This window comes from Heloderma suspectum, chromosome 2 (genome assembly GCF_057233095.1).
Source record: "Heloderma suspectum isolate Gila_16-S chromosome 2, 16-S_ref, whole genome shotgun sequence".
NCBI lineage: Eukaryota > Metazoa > Chordata > Lepidosauria > Squamata > Helodermatidae > Heloderma > Heloderma suspectum.
In genome coordinates this window covers 342,484,512-342,506,530 of record NC_139459.1, presented here as the reverse complement: position 1 = coordinate 342,506,530, position 22,019 = coordinate 342,484,512, and the positions used below count along the sequence as shown (strand labels likewise).

At 46.1% G+C, this 22,019-nt stretch overlaps 2 protein-coding genes across 4 annotated transcripts in view; one reads left to right on the top strand and one right to left on the bottom strand.

Moving 5' to 3' along the window:
- The first annotated feature begins 354 nt into the window (after positions 1 to 354).
- C2H6orf136 (chromosome 2 C6orf136 homolog) lies at positions 355 to 11,215 on the top strand. Of its 3 annotated transcripts, XM_084830415.1 has the most exons (7): positions 355 to 570; positions 2,462 to 2,529; positions 3,441 to 3,968; positions 5,737 to 5,825; positions 8,814 to 9,014; positions 9,478 to 9,547; positions 9,685 to 10,047. In XM_084830415.1, exons 1-7 carry the CDS (start codon positions 510 to 512, stop codon positions 9,841 to 9,843), a joined length of 1,176 nt encoding a protein of 391 aa, XP_084686541.1. In that variant the 5' UTR covers positions 355 to 509; the 3' UTR covers positions 9,844 to 10,047. The 3 variants fall into 3 exon arrangements, with proteins under 3 accessions (XP_084686541.1, XP_084686542.1, XP_084686540.1); XM_084830416.1 differs by lacking the exon at positions 2,462 to 2,529 and having other exon boundaries at positions 9,685 to 11,215; XM_084830414.1 differs by lacking the exon at positions 355 to 570 and having other exon boundaries at positions 2,262 to 2,529.
- DHX16 (DEAH-box helicase 16) overlaps positions 10,041 to 22,019 on the bottom strand; it is a 29,745-nt gene continuing 17,766 nt past the window's right edge. The window contains exons 17-20 of the mRNA XM_084830410.1: positions 15,042 to 15,204; positions 13,906 to 14,067; positions 12,675 to 12,848; positions 10,041 to 11,798 (exon numbers count right to left, since the gene is read on the bottom strand). Coding sequence (XP_084686536.1) covers positions 11,670 to 11,798; positions 12,675 to 12,848; positions 13,906 to 14,067; positions 15,042 to 15,204 — 628 coding nt within the window. The 3' untranslated portion in view covers positions 10,041 to 11,669. The remainder of the gene's footprint in view (positions 11,799 to 12,674; positions 12,849 to 13,905; positions 14,068 to 15,041; positions 15,205 to 22,019) is intronic.

Here is a 22,019-nt window from a genome sequence, read left to right as displayed (position 1 = left end):
TGTTGTTTGGTTTTAATTTTTGTGAACCGTCCAGAGAGCTTCAGCTATGGGGCGGTATAGAAATGAAATGAAATGAAATGAATGAATAAATATTTCCAGCACTTTGGCCCCTCACGTGGAGGATTCCACCAGCTGCAGCCGAGAACCGGAAGTTTTCCTGCAGAACCATTAAGACCGTGGCAGCGTGGAACTCTCGCCGATATTCCCACCGCGCAAGCGCAATAGTAAAAAGACTCCTCGAGATCGCGCTTGCGCACGAAAACTCGAGGAAGCGGCATAGTGCGCTTGCGCAGATCTTCCTCCTTCAGCCAAGGAGACTACACCATCGCGCTTGCGCAATTGGACTCCGTTAGCGCAGGCGCCGTGGCGGAGCCGGCTGACGGGAGCGGATTCTGAGGCGAGAGGCGGCGGGCTGGACGACAGGAGTCGCCACCGCCGCCCCGTGTCCGCGTCATGTATCGGCGGAGCCGGGCGGTGGCCGGGCGCCTAGGGCCCCGGGGTCCTTGGGGATGGGAGGGGCGCCTGGCCCAGGGCGACTCGGCGCGGTGCTGCCACCGGGTGCGGCCGCGGGTAAGCGAGGGGCCGGCAGGGGACGGGGTGACCGAGGGGCGTGGCCACGCGCTCTGGTCTCTCCCGGTAATAGGACCGCTGGAGGAGGGAGCGGCGGGAGATGGCACTGATCAGGGCTTAGGCTTGTGGACGCGTGAGCACGAGTGTCGTGGGAATGATGCCGCCCAGAGAGTTTCGGCTTCTGGGCGGCGTAGGCATGTAATAAATACGTTGGAGGCCCGGTGGGTGGAGGGCGGGGTTGCTCGGCGATGTGAGATGCAAGTGAGGACCGCGCTCCGAACAAGGAAGTAGGAATTGGATCCGTTGGAAAATTCCCTGGCTGTGTGTATACTAGAGATGTGAAGGCCTAGGGGGGAAACCCAGAAAACCCGCTCCCCCGCCATGCTAAAAAAATCTCTGAAAAAACGGGGGAAACATTTCTCCCTCCCCTGCCCCCCGTCGACTTTTTTGGGGGTTTTCTGGGCCTTTACATCTTTAGTGTATACTGAGCCATAAAAGCCCAAACAACCCAGATTATTTGTAATCCTTGTGAGTTTTCCTAGAGGTGTCTGATTGGCCACTGCAAAAAACAGGATGATGCTGTAGATAAGTCTTGGTCTGGTTCAGCAGGACTCTTCTCATAATTATACAAATTAACAAACATGGAAAAAAAGAGTCTTGTGGTATCCTAAAGTCAAATGTGTTTTTTATTACGGCGCAAGGTTTTGGGGGCTTGAGTGCATAATAAAGAATTTAGTCTTTAAGAACTCACAAGACTCTGTGTTTGCGTAAATTTGTGTACTTTTATTCATTCTGTATAATTTATTTGCCTTCTGGGGTCTGAGATTAGATGAACCGTAGAGGTAGAGAAGCAGGGAACTGCATCCCTAGGGAAGGACAGTTCCCTATATGTGTTCCTAAAACCTTACTGACTACCCACTAGAAACGCATTTGTGGTGTTTTCCTAAACTCTGTTTGTGTATTTTCAAGTTTGACCCTGTATTCATTAAAAAAAAAAAAAACCCTAGAAAGCTGACACTTTAAGAATGCTGAATTCTGCCCCAGATAATGCTGCTCTCTTTTGCACCATCTCTGTGCTAGTTGCTGAATACCATAGAACAAGGAAGCTACTGGCTTATATAAGAGCTGGTGTTAACTAATATGGTGAGGCTGTGGAATAAATCCAACAGCTGCCTCTTCACTTAATGCCAAACTGGCCTCAGGAATTGGAGCTGGAAGGCATGGGAAATGGCATATGGGACTTGTTCTCTTTAGAATCATGCATAGACAACCCTTTGCCCTGAAGCTAGAAACACTAGATTAGCAACTGGGTCAAATCTGGTCCTATGAAGGATGTTTCCTGGTTATCAGACCAGGAGGTTGCTATTTTTAAAAGGCTGAGGCCTTAAGGGGAGAGTGATGGCTGAAGCTATAGGACTTCCTAATGCTCTTTGGAGGTGAAAAATGGGGCCTTGGCACACCAATGACTACCATCTGATTCCCAAAGTAGCTGACTGGCAAAATTGAGCTGCTGACCAGAGTACTAATTCTCAATCTCCAAGGCCATTGAATTTAACCAAGGGGGTTAAGATTAAGAATGGCTTCAGTCTTCATATTGTCCTCTGGTGGCCATTCACTATGGGCCTCCAGCTAAAATTCTACGAGGTATTCCGGAACTCTTGCCTCATTTGATAATCTCTCTCACCTCTCATTTGATATTGTTCAGGTCAAAATCAGTCTGTCACACATAACCTTTGCGAAGAGCTTTGGCTATTGGGCAGTATAGAAATGAAATAAATAAATATGGGATGGGGGGACTTCTCAGCCCAATATGTTTGCCAATCAATAGTTACTTTGCATCAAGGGCTTTTTTGCAACCAAAATAGTTGTTGGGGCTCTTTCCTACATCAAGACCATAGAGAAGATGGACCTTCATCATGTGTCAGCTTATATGCTCTGATCTTCTTGGTTTATAGCAGGGTAGGTGATGTTTTGGAGTCTGTGGGCACGTTTGGAATATTTTTTCAGATCCATGGGTGCATTTGTCATTTTGGCTTATAGGCATTTACTTTCGGGATTCCCACTTTTCTTGCCCCCTGCTTCTTTCTCCCCCTTGCTCTGTTGCCCACTGCCACTTTCCTTTTCCTCTTTCTGGCCTCTTTTAATTCACCCCCTGCCTGCAATCTTTTTTTGCCCGCCCCCCCATTGGCATGGCTCTCTCACCCTCCTTGCACCTTCAACCAACCCCAAACTGCAATTCTCCAGAAGTTGGCAGATTAGAAGTACAAGGTGGTCTTGGTGGGTGCCAGTGTGCCTACAGTCACTGCACTGCTGACCACTGCTTTATAGCATGCCAGACTCTAAATTTACAGGACTGCTATTGTCAGGTCTATGTGTACTCCACAGCTTTGCTGCATATATTGTTAGTTATCCACTGCATTTTCCCTAGACGGGCAATTTCATCTGTCTAGGTGTGGCTTTGGGGAGGGAAGGAGGCTGGGTTGCACATAGGAAGCTGTATAAAGCAGCTTCCGCGGTCTCTTCCCTGCCCCTGGGACCATCCTCTTTTTGCTGTCTCCACGCTCTGTTTCTGAGCGTGGAGACATAGACAGTGCAGAGAGAACCATGCCAGCTATGAGGGGGTGGGGAGCGTGGTGCGTGGTTTCTGGGCTCCAAGGTCAAAGCCCCGGTTCTGATGTCAGATCCCAGAAACTGAAATATCCTATGTCCCCCAGATGCTGTCTAGGGGGGCATAGGATTGCATCCTTAATGGTTAAATATAATGTTATGTAATTTATTAACTTATAAGCAGAATAAGATTTTAAATATAACTTGATTCCTCTAATAATCTAGATTTCATCGGCCTCAAATGTCTTCTCCTTTCATCCTAGGACCTGGATGCCTCTTGGGATAAACTACCTCCAGGGCTTGTTCCTTCCACTTCCATAGGGCCAACATTCCACTCCCTGTTCACCAAGAAGCCATTGGAAGCTCCTCCTGTCCTTCCAGCTCTGTCCATACCTGCTGGGAGCAACTTTGCCATTGTCAACCATACCAAACCAAAGACCAGCCTTCGCCCGCTGATGTACGCTCTACAGATCAGGGCTCTTCCCTGTCCTGCTGTGCTGTCCCCACCGGAAGGCATGGAAGATGCTGTCATCCTGGTGAATGGGAGGCAGGAGGATGACATTGTAGTGCGTGAGAGTGAAGGGCTGGACGGTGCCTCTTTGGACTCTCTGCACAGCCTTTTTCATGGCTGGCAGTACCGATCCCCTTACCAGGCTCCTGAGGTAGCACTGGGTCCCCTTGCACCCTTCCGAGCCACTACTGGGGCCCCATCCCCAGGCAGTTCTCCAGACAGCAACGACCCCAGCATGGAGGAGCACCTCGCAGTCATGCATCAGAAATTACGGGATGAGGTATACGTGTGCATCTCGTGTTGTTCTGGAGCTTAGTGCTGTTCCTTTCTACAAAGCTAGGGCTGGAAGACTTCCCAGACATAGGCTAGCTTATTCTGAACTTGGTATGGGTTAGGAGTGGCGTGGCAGGCTGGGTTCTGTCCTGTGTGCTTACACAGAAATGAAGGGCTCCTTGTTCTCAAGAATGTGATGTGCTTATGTGTTTCTCACTCTCTCTGGAGGTGCAAGCAACCGCCTGGGGATTTGGACCCCAGGCCTGAGGTTCCGCACCCCTGCTGTAGAACATGTCAAGAAGTAACACATGTACTGGCACTAATGGATTCCATGGTCCCAGACATCTCCTGCCAGTCAGGGTAAACTACTGGACTAGATTTTATTTAATTTGTTATTTCACTTATATCACGCCTTTTTTCCTCTTGCAAGGAATCCAAGGTGGCTTACACGATCCTCCTCCTCTCCATTTTATTCTCACAAAAACCCTGTGAGGTAGGTTAGTATGAGAGTCAATGACTGGCCTAAAGTCACACAGTGAGCTCCATGTCTGACTGGGGACTAAGAACATAAGAAGAGCCATGCTGGATCAGACCAAGGGTCTATCTAGTCCAGCACTCTGTTTACACAGTGGCCAACCAGCTGTCTACCAGGAACCCACAAGTGGGATATGAGTGCAACAGCACCCTCCCACCCATGTTCCCCAGCAACTGGTGTACATAGGCTCACTGCCCCTGGTATTGGAGGTAGCATATAGCCATCAAGACTAGTAGCCATTGATAGCCTTTTCCTCCAGGAATTGGTCTAACCTCCTTTTAAAGCCATCCAAATTGGTGGCCATCACTACACCCTGTAGTAGCAAATTCCGTAGTTTAATTATGAGCTGTGTGAAGAAGTCCTTCCTTTTGTCTGACCTGAATCTCCCACCAGTCAGCTTCATGGGATGACCCCGGGTTCTAGTATTTTGAGAGAGGGAGAAAAATGTCTCCCTGTCTACATTCTCCACACCATGCATCATTTTATACACCTCTGTCATGTCTCCCCTTACCCTCCTTTTTTCCAAGCTAGACAATCCCAGCTGTTGTAACCGTCTCTCACAGGGGAGGTGTTCCAGCCCCTCGATCATTTTAGTTGCCCCTTTCTGCACTTTTTCCAGCTCTACAATATGTTTTTTTTAGGTGTGGTGACCAGAACTGTACACAGTATTCCACGTGTGGTAGATGTTCTAGAAATAAGTTCTACTAAAATTTGAAAGTCTGCAGAATAAGTTTAGGATTTCACGTTATGGAGAATGGAGTATTTCAGTCTCAAAAACCTGTCTTTCATGAGTGGGTTGAAGTTCAAGGCTAGGATCCAAAACTATCAAGTGCCCAAGGGGTGCACATTTGGACTTCCCCACAACAGCATCCTGAAAAGCCACTCCTGTCAATCTGGGCACTCTGGTGTAGCATCCAGCCCTTAGCAAAGTCCCATTCATGCACAGAAGCACTTCCCAGGTGGTGCATGGGTCTCTTGGGATCCCAGCCCATTGTCATTTATATAAGATATTTATATATCGATACCAGTGCATTCCCATATATCTAAAACTGAAGATGGAGTCAAAAACCAGATATTTAAAACTAAATTTACACATACAAAGTTGAGGTTTACCAAGAATTTGTTTCAGCTTTGTTGGGCAAAATGTAGGCCAAAGGAAGCTGTGTCAAGGTAGTACTGGGGGTCTGTAATTGGACTGGGAATTCCTCACTGTTCATTGTCCTCTCTTCCATTCCTCCAGTTACCAAGCTTCTTTTTGAAGACACACAACTATGGAATGTATTCCGAGGATGTTGAGTTCATCAGTGAAATTCTGCATCTGAGAACACGGTCAGTCCTAAGAACAGGGGAGGATATGGGAATGCCTTCCACCTGGATTGTCTCCTACAGCCTTCCCTGATCTGGTTCCCTCGACATGTTTTGGACTAGCTTCTATCATGCCTGACCACGAGCCAGGCTTGCTGGGGGCTGAAGGGAGTTTGTAGTCCGCCCCCAAAAAATCTGCAGTGCACCAGGTTGGCGAAAGCTACTTACTGATGAAGGGGAAAGTTTCAATGGGGTGTCTAAATTATATGCAAGAAAATCTTCAACCTATTCTGCAAATTAAAGATCTAATAGCTGCAAAGGCAAAGACTTTCTTCTGCCCATGGATGCCTGTGGGCAGCTACCCAAAGGTACCCAAAGGTAGCTGCAACCTACTGATGACTCTGGAGATCCCAGAAAGCAGGCAGCGCTGGATGCCATGTGTCATTGGCAAAAGAGCACTGCTATATTCTGTGGATGTTATCCACATCTTTGCAAAGCAACACTGCTCATAGGCAGAAGACCCGGCTAGTGCTTCATCTCCATTGTTATCTATTAAAATCCATGATGCCCCACTCCCAAACCCCAAGCTTCCCCCTGTTCTTCCACTGCTTTCTGTTGATCCCCTCTCCTTCTTTGTGGGGATCTTCTAATATTTAACTACTCTTCCCTGTCACATACATCTCGAAGCTTGGCAAATTGTCATGACATTGCTCAAATGCAACAAGGGCAATAAACTTACCTTAGTGGATGGGCCACCTGGAGTTGAGCCTGAGGCTCTGAAGAACTCAAAGTGTCTTCATTAGTATATGTAATTAGCCAAGTACCATGTTCTCTAGTTAATAATGGGCACAAATGGAGGAATAAGCTTTCCACTGTCCCTACCTCCTGTCTAGCATGGGCCACCTGTAGTGCTATAATTCAGTGTTTCTGTCTTGCCTGGCTAGGAGAATGTTGGAAGAGGAATTGGGAATGGCTTGGAGCCTCAGCCTTCTACTTTTATCTGTGTTGACTTGTTGGGTGATCTTGTGGCCGATTACTGAGATGTTGCCAACTATTGTTGTTGTCAGTTTATATTATTGGGTGTCTTGACAAGTCTCTTAAGTTGCCTTCAATATCTACCTTGCCTAGTGTAGGCAGAGTGTGTGCGTGTCATATATGATCGCATACCTGATTCCCATATGTTTATGAACCACTTGCTGACTTTAGAAAGGAAAAAAGAACAGGAAATGTTCGTACCACCGTTTCAGATGATAGTGGTATTGCTTTAAGCACCACTTTTGTCTCACAGAGAAGAAATGCTGGAGATGGGTCCAGCCCAACCAATGTTTTGAAGGGAGGGGCAGAGGTGGAAATTCAGGATGTGCCATGCTACTTGAGATGGCAACTGTCAGGATGCGCCCTAGCGGCCTCTTTCAGTAGACTCCAATAGCCAACTCAAGACACAGACGAAAGGATTATTTTCAAGGCTTTAATCCTTTTACAACTGAATGACTCTTTCAGATGCTAATCACCAGCGACTAAGCAAGGAACAGCAGAGTAGCCTATGCTCCGAGTAGGCAGTTGATCCCTGTTTGAAGGAGAGTCACTTGAAGACCCTGAACTTATGGGCTAGGGAGAGATCCTCCCTCTTTCCCTTGGGTCCACGGGAGGCGGCCGTTGCTTGCACGCCAAATGGGCGCTACGCCTCCTTTCCGCGCCCTCCATCGCTCGTCACTCCCTGCATCTGCATCGAGCAAGCCCTGTTCCCACACTTTCTCACTGCTAGGATCACTATCCCAGGAATGCTGGCAGGAGGAATCTCTGCCAGCTGCTGTGCCTGTGAGAGATGAGCGCGCTCCTCTCCCACGGATTGCTGATCCTCCTCAGAATCAGAACTGCTCTGGGGTTCTATTGGCTCGGTTTCCACCCTGACAGCAACATGAACTGTCTGCCTGGGTTGGGATGGAGAACTGTGTTATTCCCCATCTGAAGGAAAGGTTAGGTTGGGGAAAGGAATATATGAGTATAGGGTTGGGCTGGGGAACCTGTGGTCCTCCAGACATTGTTGGACTCCCAACTCCCATCAGCCAGTAGTCAGGGCTGATTAGAGTTAGAATCCCACATCTAGAGGGCCACAGGTTCTTCCCCCTTGGTGCAAGGGGTAGATCTATGTATGAAAGAGTTGGGAAATCCATGGTGAGATTATCGCTTTATAGTGTGCGTTGTGTGTTATGTACGTAGTGATGGTGTGCAAGAGTTTCTCCTAGATCCATCATTGTCACTGGAGGCCCAAGTGGCTGCTGCTGCTCAGAGTGCCTTTTACCTGCTTCGGCTGGTTCGCCAGCTGTGGCTTCTCCTGTACAGGGATAGTTTGGCCACAGTGGTACAGGCATTAGTAACCTCATGACTGGATTACTGCAATGCACTCTATGTGGGGCTGCCCTTGAGGCTGGTGTGGAAGCTGGAGCTTGTGCTGAATGCAGCTGCTTGGCTGTCGTCAGGAGCTGCCCCTTCTCAGCATGTAAATCCTTTGCAGAGGGACCTGCACTGGCTGCCTATTCGCTACTGGGCCAGGTTTAAGGTATTAGTACTAGTGTACAAAGCCCTAAACAACTTGGGACCAGGATACCTGAGAGAGCACCTTCTACTTTACCAACCTGCCTGGTCACTGAGGGCTTGCTCCTGGTGGTTCCACATGGACCTGTGGCCTGGTTGGAGTCTACCAGGTAGAGAGCCTTCAGCGTAGTGGCCCCCTTCCTGTGGAATTCCCTGCCTTTAGCAGGTAGGCGCCAACGTTGTGTTGCTTTTGGTGCCTCCTGAAGAGATTGTTATTTTGAGAGGACTTCCCTGAGTTTATTAAGTTCAGAATCTTTTAAAAAACGTTTTGTTTTAATTATGGGGTTTTATTCTTTTATCTTGTTGTTCACTGCTCTGAAATCTTTGATCTGGAGCGGTATATATTGTAAATAAAAATAAGTTTCCCACCCTAATCTGAACCTTGTTGTCTCTTCACCTTCCCACCTCCATCACCAGTGGCCGACACATGTACCAGCTGGCACTGACCTTCTGCCGCTTTGTGGCCTGGAACTACTTTGCCATCCTACGCATGGAGGTGCTGAATGTGACGCAGCACCCGGAGAACTGGAGCATCCAAGCCCGGTGGCGGATTACAGGGCTGCCCTTCTATGTCCTCCTGCTGCGCTTTTACAAGAAGGATAAGAATGAGCTTTACAGGTGAGGCCTCTCCCCTGAGGCAGCGAACCTTTTTGTGCTGAATGGTCCCAGCCCAATGCACTCTCTTCTACCACACTCACTTCCCTTAGGAATGCCTAATCTTGCATGGGAGGAGAGCTAGGCTTGAGCTTGTTTTTGACTGTCACTCGTCCATTGCAGGAGTGCCATTCTCTATGCGTAGGCCAGGGCTGGTCTTCTGGAAGCACTGTACTGTATCTGGACTGGCTTGCCATGACTAGGGTTAAGTCATAACCCAGGATTAGGGTTAAGCAGCTCTAGGTAACTGATTTTAAAAAGTGTATTCTGCTTCTTCAGTTGTGGTTTTAGCGTAGTCAACATGACCCATGTTAGGATGCTGTAAGAGATGTCCAGTAGGCACCCCTTTGTATGGTGTATAATTGTACTTGTGGGAAGAGGTCACCTAAATGTGTCTTTTGCCTGACTTTTTAAATATCCCTTCCAGAACCTATGATGCCTATTCCACTTTCTTCCTAAATTCACAAGGCTTAATTAAGTGTCACAGGGTCAGCAAGGTGAGTTCCAGTGCATGAATACTACTGCAGTGGGAGGTGGTGGTACAATCCTGCCCAAGCTTTGCTTGGGTCTCGACAAGAAGGGAAGTGCTTTCACACCAACTGCCAGGCTAACCTTGCGTTTTCTTCCCTTTCAGCTCATGCCATCCCAGCCTCTTCTGAACAAGGTGAAAAAGCTTGTTGTAGCATCCTTGTTGGGCCTGGGGCTCTCGGATGAGAGGCCATCACTGCTGCTGTTCTTATTAGCTCTGGCCGGCAAGCAGCAGGGGACACCAGTCAGCTGTAGGGATAGCTGAAGCCCAGCCCTCTTGTTAGTAGCTCAGCTCGTCTGCCACCCCACTGTGGCAAGGAGGATGCCACTAGCAGCTCATTGTGTATCCGTGTTGCCTCTTGTATAGCTAGTGTGGGCCTTGCCTCATGTTGCTGCTGTGAACTGCACCAGCAAGCACTGTAAAGATGGTTGTAATTTAATCTGTATCTAATAAAAAAGGTTTATGTTGAAAATAGTCTGGATGAATCAGGTCCGCTGGCTGCTGAGGGGAAGTAGCCAAGTTTCATCTAAACTAAGTACTGCCCTAAAACAGAGGCCCTGATTCATAAAACCTTTTTCTGTCTTCATGTAAAGGTGGTTTCTGTTTTGGCAGTCTGTCGCTTTCAGAGAGGCAGTCACAGAGCCTGCACTGTGCATGGGCTTAGTGGTCCTTCAAGAATGATGCTCCAGAGGCATCCCTTCCCCTCTTTGCCAGAAGAGGGGCAGGAATCAGGGTCTATGGTATGAAAGACTTTTCCTGAAGGATGGCTTGTCCTGGCAAAAGGTTCAGACCAGTAGCTTGTACACTGAAAGTTTTACCCCATGGAAACTTGCTGTAGCTCTAATTTAGACCTAGAATAGACTTGATGACCTGGTTCACACATAATGTTAACCCATGGTTTATTTAACCCATAGGTTGAATTCTGGGTTGTTGTGATGTGCAAATGTTTCCATGCTAACAAACCATGGCTTATTAACCATGAACTCAGCAAGAGAATCCATGGTTTGTTGGGTTGTGAACTCTAGGTTGTTCAAACCATGGATTGTAGTGACATGTGAACCCAGAACCATGGGTTGTTTCACCAGGCTACAGCCACAGATGGTTAAAAAAAAACAACCTAGCTGCTCTACATGCCAGTACTATAGTACCACAAATGCATTTAGGATAGAGGGAGGGAGTGGGCAGAGGAGGAAGGAAACAAACAACCCAGCGCTTGAGAAAACAAATCATGGTTTGTTTGATCATTTGCCAGACAAACCCTGGGTAGGACAACAAACCATGGGATTAGCATTATGCGCAAACCAGGTCAGTTTTATAGCGTCTTATAACAATTCCTAGACGAAGCTAGAAAACAATTATTTTTAGTATAAATCTACGGTGTAGTGATATACGTTAGCTTACTCAAGGCTTATGTTGCTGCTGCATGAGGATTTGCTTCTCCTTGAGATGCATCTCTCATACATTTAGAGCCTGGGGGAAAAAAAGAGGCCATTGAAGGGCAGAACTTACTTCCTGAATGATGCCCCTTCTCTGTCAGAGGCATGGAATTTTTTTTTCCTTAAAGGAAAGTATATACTTTCAGCACACTGAAAAGTTTGCATCAACTAGCTACTGATTAAAACCTAATTCAGAATGTATTACCTGCAACAGACGTTTCTGCATCTTCCTATCTCAGGAGACATGTCAACTAGGCAACGGTGTAAAAACAACACAGGAACTGTAAAAAAACCACAGGAACTCCCAGATTCTTGCAGAGCTTGCACCAGGTGGAACAAAACAGATTTTACAAGAACAAGTTCCCTGTGAGGTCGTACCAAATTGTGGAAAGCTTTAGTTATGCTGGGACATGCTAGAATTCAAGAAGGCTGTGTGAGATCCAAAGAGACTTTAAAAAAAACAACCTTTCTTAACTAGGCCAGACTTCTCTAGGAAGAAAAGGGAAGTAGATGATCCAGGAGTGTTTGTAAAAAAATGTTTTATCTCATATCTTGAAGTGTCATCAAAACTATACAGATGTACAAAAAAGTGTCCCAGGGCAAGGGTGCCACTGTAGCACAGGGTTAACAGGAAGGAGGGAGTAGGCTCCTGCTTTATCCCAGCTCCTCCCGTGTCTTCCCCACTTTCTTGGGCAACTTCTTAGTAGAGGCATCTTCCAGCTCCTTGGCCTTGTAGTAGTGAGGGGCCACCTCCAACAGCCATGTACGGTCAATTTCTATAACCTGCAAGAAACAGAAGAGATTATATAACACTGCAGTCAGATTTCATCACTGACACCTTTCCTTGTTCAGGTAAAAAGAGGGATGTTGAGCATCCAGTGTTAACGTGTCACTAAACTGAGTTAAAAGGAGATCCAAACATGTAACCACACAGAAGGCCATTACTAAATCCCCCTTCCCCATCTCTTCAGCAACCTACATGCTCATCAGCACCACAACCTCAATGGAGAAGGTGCCTCTACCTTCATAACCAAAGCAACAAGAGCATTCAAACAGCCGACATGCAACAATGGGCAGTTTAGATTAAGAGTGGGAAGGGGAGGACATCATGGAACAGCCATGTCCACAGGAGACCCAGGCCTGTTTTGACTGGAGTTGTTTACATGGGTTTGGGAGCAAATCATTAAATACAAAGCAGTTTCTGTGCATGTGAAGCTGCCTTATATGGAGTAAGATCCTTGATCTATCTGGCTTAGAAGTGTCTACTGACCAGCAGCAGCAGCTCTTATGCAGAGATGGTTCCCAAGACTGGCATCAGCAATCATTTTTAAGTAGAGATGCCAGAGAATGAACGTGGGACCTACTGCAAGCAGAGCATGTGCTTTGTGATTGGGATATGGCTCTTCGCAGAGACAACAGCCCAGTGAAATGACCTGAACTTACTACTGCCCCATTAAGCTCCTCTCCTATCTCAGCTGCTAAGGCTGGATTCCCAAGTGCTACCCACCCAACACTGCTATCTTCTCCATGGCAAGCTTTATCCCAGAACAGCTGCGAGGCTTCCCAGGCTTAGCTGAAGGGTAATCTCAAATGGGGGAAATTCTCCCTGGAAGATCCAGCAAGGATCATGTTATTTTATGCAACGGCCACAAGACATACCTGTCTCATGAATTCTTTAGTGGTGAAGACCAATTCATGATAGATGAGCCAGCGTGGTTGTTCTTCAAAGAGGGAACTATTGGGGTGGACAAACACTGTTTGCTGGTGCTTGACACTCTTGTAACCACTACGGGTTAGGCGGGCAGTGTGATAAAAGAAACCAGCAGTGATGGCCTGTAAATGGAGAGCAGGAGGGGCCAAGAAGAGTCAAGAGTGAAGGGATAGATCAGAAACAATGTTGTGGGCAACTCTGGCTTCCACCTCTTGACAAATCCACCTACATATTGCACTCATCAACTAAAGCAATCAAAATGCTCAAGGGACTGCTGGTGCACGTCATGTGCATCCTTATAACAAGTGTGTGGGGACATTGAACTCTCACCCACTTACTATGAAGGGATGTACACTGGGTTACAGTACCAATGCCTTCACAATCTGTATTAAGTGCATGTGGATCATGGCAACAATTCACTTTTTTTTAGCTAAGGCTACAACACTGAACATTTCACAAGGAAACAACACAATGAAGTCAGGTTTAGATGGAGAGCTATCCTGGGCCAATAATCATCAAACATACAAGGCTGTGTATGCCAGGAATGCGGGATATATTGCTGGATACAGAGATTGGCTCTCAGACACAAAATATATACATTTCTAACCCTTATGGCTACAGCAGTATCTTGGCAAAGCCATTTCTCCAAGAAGCCAGAGAAATGACTGAATAAGGTGTTCAGGTGCTGAGGGTGGGGTTTCAGTACATGCCTCACATAACACTGAAACAGACAATGAACTACATAAGGGTTGTTTAAGCTCACCGGGTTTGCACGACACAATAATCCTCAAGTGGGGGTTGCATATTCAAAATGGCTGCTGTACACGGTGCAGCCTCACCATGGGTTAAATAACCCACGTTGGGCTGTCGTGTCATGCGAACAGCCCCTGTCTGAATCCAACCCACAGTATGTGTTTTTTCTCGTTGTTTTCTGCTTTTAATCTAGGAGCCACCTTGGGGGCCCAAACGGCAGGGCAGGAATACTATAAGATATTCACCAGGCTCCCTCTGCAGCCACAAAAGCTTAACGCCTACCTCCATATGAAAGACTGAGGTTCTTTGGATGGCAAATTCTGCATTCTGTGGATATGTGGAACACACACAGACCAGGCTCTGGAAACGTTCCACCACATTTACAGCCAGACCTGGAGTGAAAAATAGGAGCAGGGCTGCGTGTACCTTGCGGACAGGGATGTAGTCTCCCTCACTGGAAGTGATGTCCACCTCAATGCGTTCCATCAGCCCTTCCAGCTGTTCTCGTACATCCCGGGCTCGCCTCATGGAGCGGAACTGGATGAAGTTCTCATAGCACCACTGCATGGAGTAACCGCTCTCCACCCACTGAGAGAGGGGAGAAGGACAGGTTCAGATCACATCCCAGCTCTGGACATCCCACTGACCTAACTACAGCCACAATGCTGCATACCATCAACTGCCTGACCACACCAGCCATTGCCCCCAGCCAAGGAAAATGTGTCACCGGTTCAGGGCAACCCCCATTACCTGACGCCATCTGCAGGACGGTAAAACTCCAGCATCAATTGCATGAAGCAACTTTACTTCAGAGACACACACACACGCTGATCAGGCTTCAGTGACTGGTGCAAGAGCAGTTGCTCTCTAGACTAAATATCCCTATTTGTCCAAAACCCTGCCAGTCCCTTTTGGTTAGGGAACATTTAGAGCAGCCTTCATCAGCCTGGTGCCTTCCAGTTGTTTTTGGCTACAACTCCCAGCATTTCTGACCCTTGGCCATCCTAGCTGGGGCTGATGGGAGTTGAAGTCCAAAACATCTGGAGAGCACCAGGTAGGAGGAAAGCTAATTTAGAGCTAGTGCCTCCCAAGGGAATACTCTCATCCAATGTCTTGCCCTTTTAAGTGCCAATAAGTGCTTTCCAATCAGCAGACAAGTGTTGAAAAGGCCCTTGAATCCCACATAAAACTTCTTATCAGGACACTGTGCAGACACATCTTCTGTGACAGACATGCTTGGATGTGAGGCTAGTTGGGATCTCGAGAGGCTGTCCAATCAATCCAACCTCAAGGATAAAATTGACTCCTCAGCCACACCAACCAAAAGCATTTGTCTAATTTGCTGTAAGACAGACCTCCAGTAATGGAGAAGTCACTGCACTCCTAAGGAACGTGGCGCAGAACAGCACTTATACACCTAGCAGCCCATTCAAATCTAGCAGGTGAAGCTCTTTTCCTGAGCTAGCCTGGGATTTAATTGAAATGGGTGGCTGAAGGGGGGGACTCTCCTTCCCTCCCTAACCCCATCTCCAATCTCCAAGGCCTAGAAGTTCTTCCCTTACCTGATTGTAAACATTGAGAAGAACCAGGTGGTCTCCGCCAGGCAGGAAGAAGTTCATGCGGGCATTATCAGCGTGGACCACTTTGTCCTTGGGCCGGTAAAAAATGGCATTGTTGACCGAAAGCATGGCAGCAATGGTGAGGATCTGCTCTGAGCACTTGTACCTGGAGAATCCCAGTAAAGGCAAAGAGCAGGATTAGGTCTTGGCAAGGCTGAAGAGGAGCCAGCTTGGATCTAGGACAATAGCCTGGCACTGGGAAGCAGGCAACAACAGCAGCTTCAGGTGGGTGGGGAATAGGGGAACTGAGAGGACAAAGTAACATAAGGGGAGCCAGGGTGTGGAAAGCTGAAGGCAAATGGACTAATTTAAACATCTCAATTTAAATCCAGATTTCCTTTGACACTTCACAGATTTCCTGAACAAATCTAACTACTAAAACAAGTTAATCTACAACTAAATAGGCCATTAACAGTCTCCTAATTTTACCTAGACCTTTTTTAATGTCCGCAATTTTAAAATTTAACCAATTTAAAATTTTAAAGTATTAAAATCTGATTGATTAAAATATCATAAATTTTTTACCGCCCTGATTGGGGAAGTTTATTATTGAGCAGGGTTGTATGTTTGTTGCAGAACCCAGAGTCAGAGAGACCACGGAGTGAAGGAAAAAGAGATTCTTTATTTAACGCGCGGGCTTAAGGCTGGAATCATTTCCAAAGAGCCAGAAGCCCCGATTTACATCAGCACATTGGTTTTATAGACATTGTGACACATATGAAACGGCTCCTCCTCCCCCTCCTGCATGGGGTTGCAATCCTCAACATTTCTTCTCTTAGCACTATTGTTTATAATACAAGAACTGGGTTATAGGGTAGCCATGATAAGGAGAGAACAGAAGAGAACAGCAGAGAACAAGATATACAATTGTATGACCTTTGACAAGATAAGAAATTCCTGTGTCTCGTCAGCTTACAACAATATATTCAAGGGAGAAAGAGCTCAGCAAGAACATGAAGCATGAGACTGCATGAGGCTACTTAGTCTGACCCCTGATATGGCTGCTACATTCCCCCCTTAAATGCATAATTTCATTACAATTATAGCATTTCTGATAACTATACAAAGCTTTTTGTGACATACATATTACTTAGCCTTTTGTTGGGCTATTAGAGCATAGAGGGCAGCAGTTTTACTAGCTGAGACATCAAACAGATTGGTTAAACAGCTCATAAGACAAGGAACGCAGAGACATAACAGAACTTTATGAACAACACTGGTAGAATTAGGATGAACAATGCTTTCAAGCTAGCTAAGATCTGGAAGCCAAGGGGTTAACTAATTGAGCTAATTGTTTTGTCTTATTGTTTTGTTAGCTACTATATTGTGCAGCTTGTTGATTTGTTTATTTACAGCATTGCCATTATCAGTTAAGTTAAAACAACAGAGCTTTTGGTGTGTCTCACAACTTAAATTATGAAGAAGGAAGAGGTAATCTATACCAGCTTTATTTTCTAGAACTGCACCTCTTAGATCACGCAACTCTTTATTTAACAATGACAATGCTTGTGAGGTTGCATTTATGCTTTTGGCTAAGCTGCAAGCTAACCGGTTGATTTCCAGACCATCAGCCACGGCTAAACCTGGAACCTCAACTAGTGACATTGCTAAGGCCAATTTTTCTGAGTCAGAATATCACTGCACATGACTATTACAATTTTTAGTTAGTTGGAGTGCTCGAGGCTGCCGTTGATGGATTTTCTCGGGCTACAGGGGAAGAATTGGCACCAGTTCAATTGGCGGCTGAGGCAACATGGGTGGTTATCAGACAAGTTGGCAGGAATGAATGACCAAGTGCGGGAATTACATGTCTAAAACCATCCATGAGGCAAAAGTATGTGGGCATCATTAAAAGATATGTTTTGAATTTTATTACAGTGGAAGGGGGCCAGGGATAGCTTTGTATTTTCTGGAAAAAATTTTTGACAATTAAGCATTCGTGCACACGTAGCATTTGTTTCAGCAACGATGGGGGTGCATAGAGTGAACTCTGTAGGGGGTAGGATCTTTGCAACTACGCCCCAATTAGCATTTTGGGAATAAGTTAAACTTACACCATAAACTTTTAACATGGTATCTTTTTGCATTTTCCCAGGATGTCTACAGACAGGTATTAGGCAAGAGCTAATAAGCCTGTTTGCAGGTATACCTCTTGGCAAACAAAAATGTTTTACTCTCGTGATGTTAGCCAGGTGGAGCCAGTAATTATCAGCAAATCACTGGGACAAACTTTTTTTTCCAGGGGCAGACCCCCCTTTTGCACCTTATTAAGGAAACACAATGCAACACTACTAACACTACAACACACATGTTTGATCTTCTTTGGGATCTGACCGTACGCTGGGCAGCTATTCACCTGGCAAGCTGCAGTAGGGTCTAGTCCCCTTCTTCAATTCTCCAGTTGCAGGTCTGACCGTACGCAGGGGGACAGTTTCCCGGTGTGTCCACAGTAAGGTCTAGCCTGAGTCTTCTTACTGCTTTTTCAGAATGATTTTTAAAGGATTTTCAGGATTTCTGTTTATATTCTACTTTCCCCCTCTCGCTCTCTTGACTCGTGTCCAATGTATCTAGGGTTTAACTCTAGCTGCTTTCATAGCTGCGGGGGTGGAAAGTATGACAGTTTTCAGTCTTCTCTATCTGGGAGTCAAAGGGTTATTTTTCCCTCTTTAACTCATACTTTAACTCTTGGTTGGAAAGGATGAACTTCTGTGATGGGAATTGGGGGCTTATTTTTTAAGACAAAGCGACGCTGGGCTTGAAGAACTTCGCTCAGTGTTTGGACTTCTTGTTTAAGGCTAAGGTTTGCTTGCTCTTGATGCTGCTCCAGTGTCAATTATGAAGTCAATGTCACGGCCCCTCACAGTCAATGTCACGGCCCTTCTCAAGCTGTCTCCCTCTTCGCCCATTTTGGCCCCTTTGGTTTTTTCCTTTGTGTATTTGATTTATTTTATTTGGGCATTCATGCCACTAATGTCCATCTTGTCCACACTGGGCACACTGGTTCTTTTTTAAGAATCTTCTGCCTCTGCTGGGTCTTCTTCTTTTCTTCTTTCATCCATGTCTTCTTGGGCCTCTGGGTTGAGGGAGGTATACTGGCGATAGGCATTTGAAAGACGCTCCAAGTACGCTCTGGGGCCTCGGTGGCACCTTGCAGCACTTTAGACACTTTGGTCATATTAACTGACTTCTTCATACCTGCTTTCATGGCTTCTAACAGCAGGGTTTGATACTGGGTGAGGCGCTCTAGCCCCACTTGTGTTTTGGGATTCCAGCGGGGGGGGGGGGGTACTTACAAGGAGGCTTTATTGGGTAACTTACAGCACACAGGCGTACTTAATGGTTGGATCAGACAGCTTCTCTGAACCACGAGCTATTGGGCTAAATGGGTTTTATACCATACATGTTACCCATGAGGCAGCACAACACTAGCAAGCATTTTCAGCATAGGCTAGAAGTGTTTGGTTCTCAGGCACAGCTTCCTGTAAACAATTTCGCTTCTCAGAGTGCTTGATAACACTTTTATTTATTAGTATGGGAAGACAAATTTTTTCTCTTTTTTTTGCTTTCTTTTTCTTTGCTGATCTGCCTGTATTGCAGATCATGTTTCAAACTTTTTACACAAAACTTTCTGCTCCATGCACCAGCCTTGTCTCTTTATTTGTCTTTTTCAAGTTAAACTTACTTAAACCTTTCTGCCTTACACTAGTCCCAATGACACACATTTGGGATAGGCTCTTCTTCTCCTTCTAGTTACATTTTCTTTATCTTAAAGAACTATTACATTATTGTGGCTACTTTATTCCAGGTAATAAGCTCCAGGCACAATCAGCTGCTTTTAATTTACCCTGGGGGCAACTATGGCCACGCTTCTTTTTTACAAATGTTTTTTCTTTGCCTTTTGCCTTTTCTTTTTCTCTCTTCTCTATCTGTCTTCTACTTTCTCTATTTTTTCTTTTCTACTTGCTTTTGTCTTTTCTCTTCGTCATCCATTGGGAACTACACTTAGTATCATTTGGAGTTGCAACTAACACTAATTTGCAAATATCACATATATTTCATGATATTTAAGAAATCATAAAATATACACAACAAACTTTTTCTGCAATTTAACACAATGAATGGAAAACACTTTTTGCATGGTAAGGCATGATGGAGCAGATCCAGCAATTATACTGCTCTTCTGGCTGAAAGCTCAGGGCTCATCAAAATCAAGGGAAAGGCATACCCACACACACAAAGAGTTCTAGGTCACCATTTTTGCATCAGCAACTCTATGCTGCATGAGTTTTAGCAGAAGGAAATTTAAAAGTTATAAATCAAACTTAGCCTGCTGTACACTGAGCTGACTACAAACATAGACACATGGTCCACAGCGATGAGAGTTCAAGTTTATCAAAAGCTTCACAGCACTGTCCATGGCAAGTCTTTGACAATTTAAAATTTTAGTTCATGTGCAGAGTGTCTCTAAAAAGCCCAGATGATGATGGAGGCAAACAGTGAAGGCTCTGGGCAATGAAGATGCGATGTTTCCAGCAAAGGCTCTCTACTTTTGCATGAGTTTAAAAAGGGAAAGTGTGGCCCTACACCCCTTTTGACAGACAAGGGCCTTTAACTTTTTAGCAAGGCCTCTGTCTAAACAGAGCGGCACAGCTCAGCTCTCTAGCCGTGACACTTTAACCTGGGCAACTCCTTTGTAAATTTTATTTTACTTCTGTCAGGTTCTCTCACAGACATTTTAAAAACTTACTCTTTTTTTTTTTTCTTCTAACCTGGTACACGAAAGCACTGAAACACTGAGTGCCGAAACTCAGGACGCTGGGGGGTGATGGGCATCGCCTTATACTTGCATTTTTCAAGCAGCCATTAATCTTCGGGGAGGCGGTGGGGTGATTTGCAGGACTTCAAAGGCAAGCTTCTCAGTTTGTTTGTATTTGTAAATCCCAAGCTCAAAACAGGACACGATGAGGTACAGGGCAGCCAAATTCTTGCTTTGGCACGGGCAACAAATAACTCAGGTCAGCTTTCTTCGCTGGGGTCTCAAACAGGAAAACAGTCTTAATTTAAAGTTGTAACATCACTGACAGCGTCAGCCAGCCAGCTACACAGATCTCATTGTTTTTCAAGACAGTTGCTCCAATATCTTGTTTTCTTCTCAATCAGGTTGGGTCTCCCAGCTTACACAGTTTATTGCAGCTTCCAGGAGCATGGCAGTAGCGTGATTTTGGCTTGGCCAGGAACATGCTGTCTGGTTTCTCGGTCTCTTTAGCACACACACTTAGGCAGTGTAACACTGGACACTCAAATCAGTGAGATTTCTTCATTGCAGGGAATCCCACGGCAAAAGCTTAATGGTTACGCTCTTCAGAAATCATATACCTGATGGTCAGTAGCTACAGGCTCTATGCAATTTTAACACAGTTCAAAGCTAAACACGGTTACCTTGACAGAGATCTTCAACGTGGTCTTTCCGCTTCATTCTGCTTTGGGCCAGTCTTATGGCACACTTTTCACTCGAAGAGGGGTCTAGCCTGTGCTCTGGGGGCTGATTCTTCACCTTTATTTTCTATTTTGCCTTCATCTTCTGGGTCTTCATTTTCAGTTTCCATTTCTTAGGGATTTCATCTCAATTAGGCGAGGTGATGATGTTGCACAACTCAGAACGTTGTGGGCAATTTTCCTGCCCCCCCCCTCTCGGCGCGCTAGGCTAACAGCTACTTTTTCGGCCTTACACTCTCACGCTCCCACGCTTTGTTAAAAGCCAGACTGTCCTGCAACATTTTTCTAATTAACAGCCTCAGATCTTGTTTTTTTTCCTCTCAGCTCGACCTTGAGCTTTTTGCTGTTTTCTCTCTCTATTCTGAATCTTTTTAAAAAAACCTTTTTCCTTCTTTGTTTGACATACATCTCAAGGGGGTGCAAGGTTTGCTTCCCCCACCACCCATAGCCTCCCTCCTAAATTGAAGACAGACACAATTAGGGAATGGGAATTGGTCAGTGAGTAAGGGGTCTCACTGGCTGACACAAGAGGATTTTTCACACCACGCACTTTGCTACTGGCCTGGGCACCCGGACGGTCAACGGTATGCTTCAGAAACCGCAGTAGCCACTCACACAATCATCATTCTCTCTACTGCATCCATATGTCCCTGCCACCCACTTTTCCCACTTTTTACCAGAGCGGAAAACGGCTTCCCCAGCTTCCTACTGAGTACTGGCGTGCTAGGTACTGGCGCCCACTCGGCGGTGTGATCAGGCCCCCCTTCTACCCGCAAGGAGTAGGTTCTTTTGTATACGTATACCACCAACACTGACCTTCTTCATAAGGCGGGGCCCTCTTTTTTTCTGCCCAGTGGCCTTTCTCCCTAAAGGCGGGGCCCTCTTTTTCCCATATACTTGCCTTTCTCCTGAAGGCTTCCAATGTGGGTTTCAACTCAATTGCAGCTGCGATACAGGCAGGGCTCAAGTTCCTTCCTCCGCTTCCCAAGGTTCTCTTGCTGCTCACTACCGTTTGGGCGATCCCGGTGCAGGCTTTCTCCCATTCACTCGACAAAAAGGTCGGTGGCGCCAAGAAAGGGAGGCATGCGCCGAGCTCGTCCTCCTGGTGCGGCGATCAAGAGCAGGCAACTGCCACCTGTCTGGCTCAGAGCCTGCCACATCCGAGTCACGGCACCATTTATGTTGCAGAACCCAGAGTCAGAGAGACCACGGAGTGAAGGAAAAAGAGATTCTTTATTTAACGCGCGGGCTTAAGGCTGGAATCATTTCCAAAGAGCCAGAAGCCCCGATTTACATTAGCACATTGGTTTTATAGACATTGTGACACATATGAAACGGCTCCTCCTCCCCCTCCCGCATGGGGTTGCAATCCTCAACATTTCTTCTCTTAGCACTATTGTTTATAATACAAGAACTGGGTTATAG

Coding starts and splice junctions, on each gene's coding strand:
- C2H6orf136 (XM_084830414.1), top strand. CDS start 2,353: ATGGGATGGGGGGACTTCTCAGCCCAATATGTTTGCCAATCAATAGTT. Junction 2,530..3,440: donor TCTTCTTGGTTTATAGCAGG/GTAGGTGATGTT, acceptor CTTTCATCCTAG/GACCTGGATGCCTCTTGGGA. Junction 9,548..9,684: donor AGTGTCACAGGGTCAGCAAG/GTGAGTTCCAGT, acceptor CTTCCCTTTCAG/CTCATGCCATCCCAGCCTCT.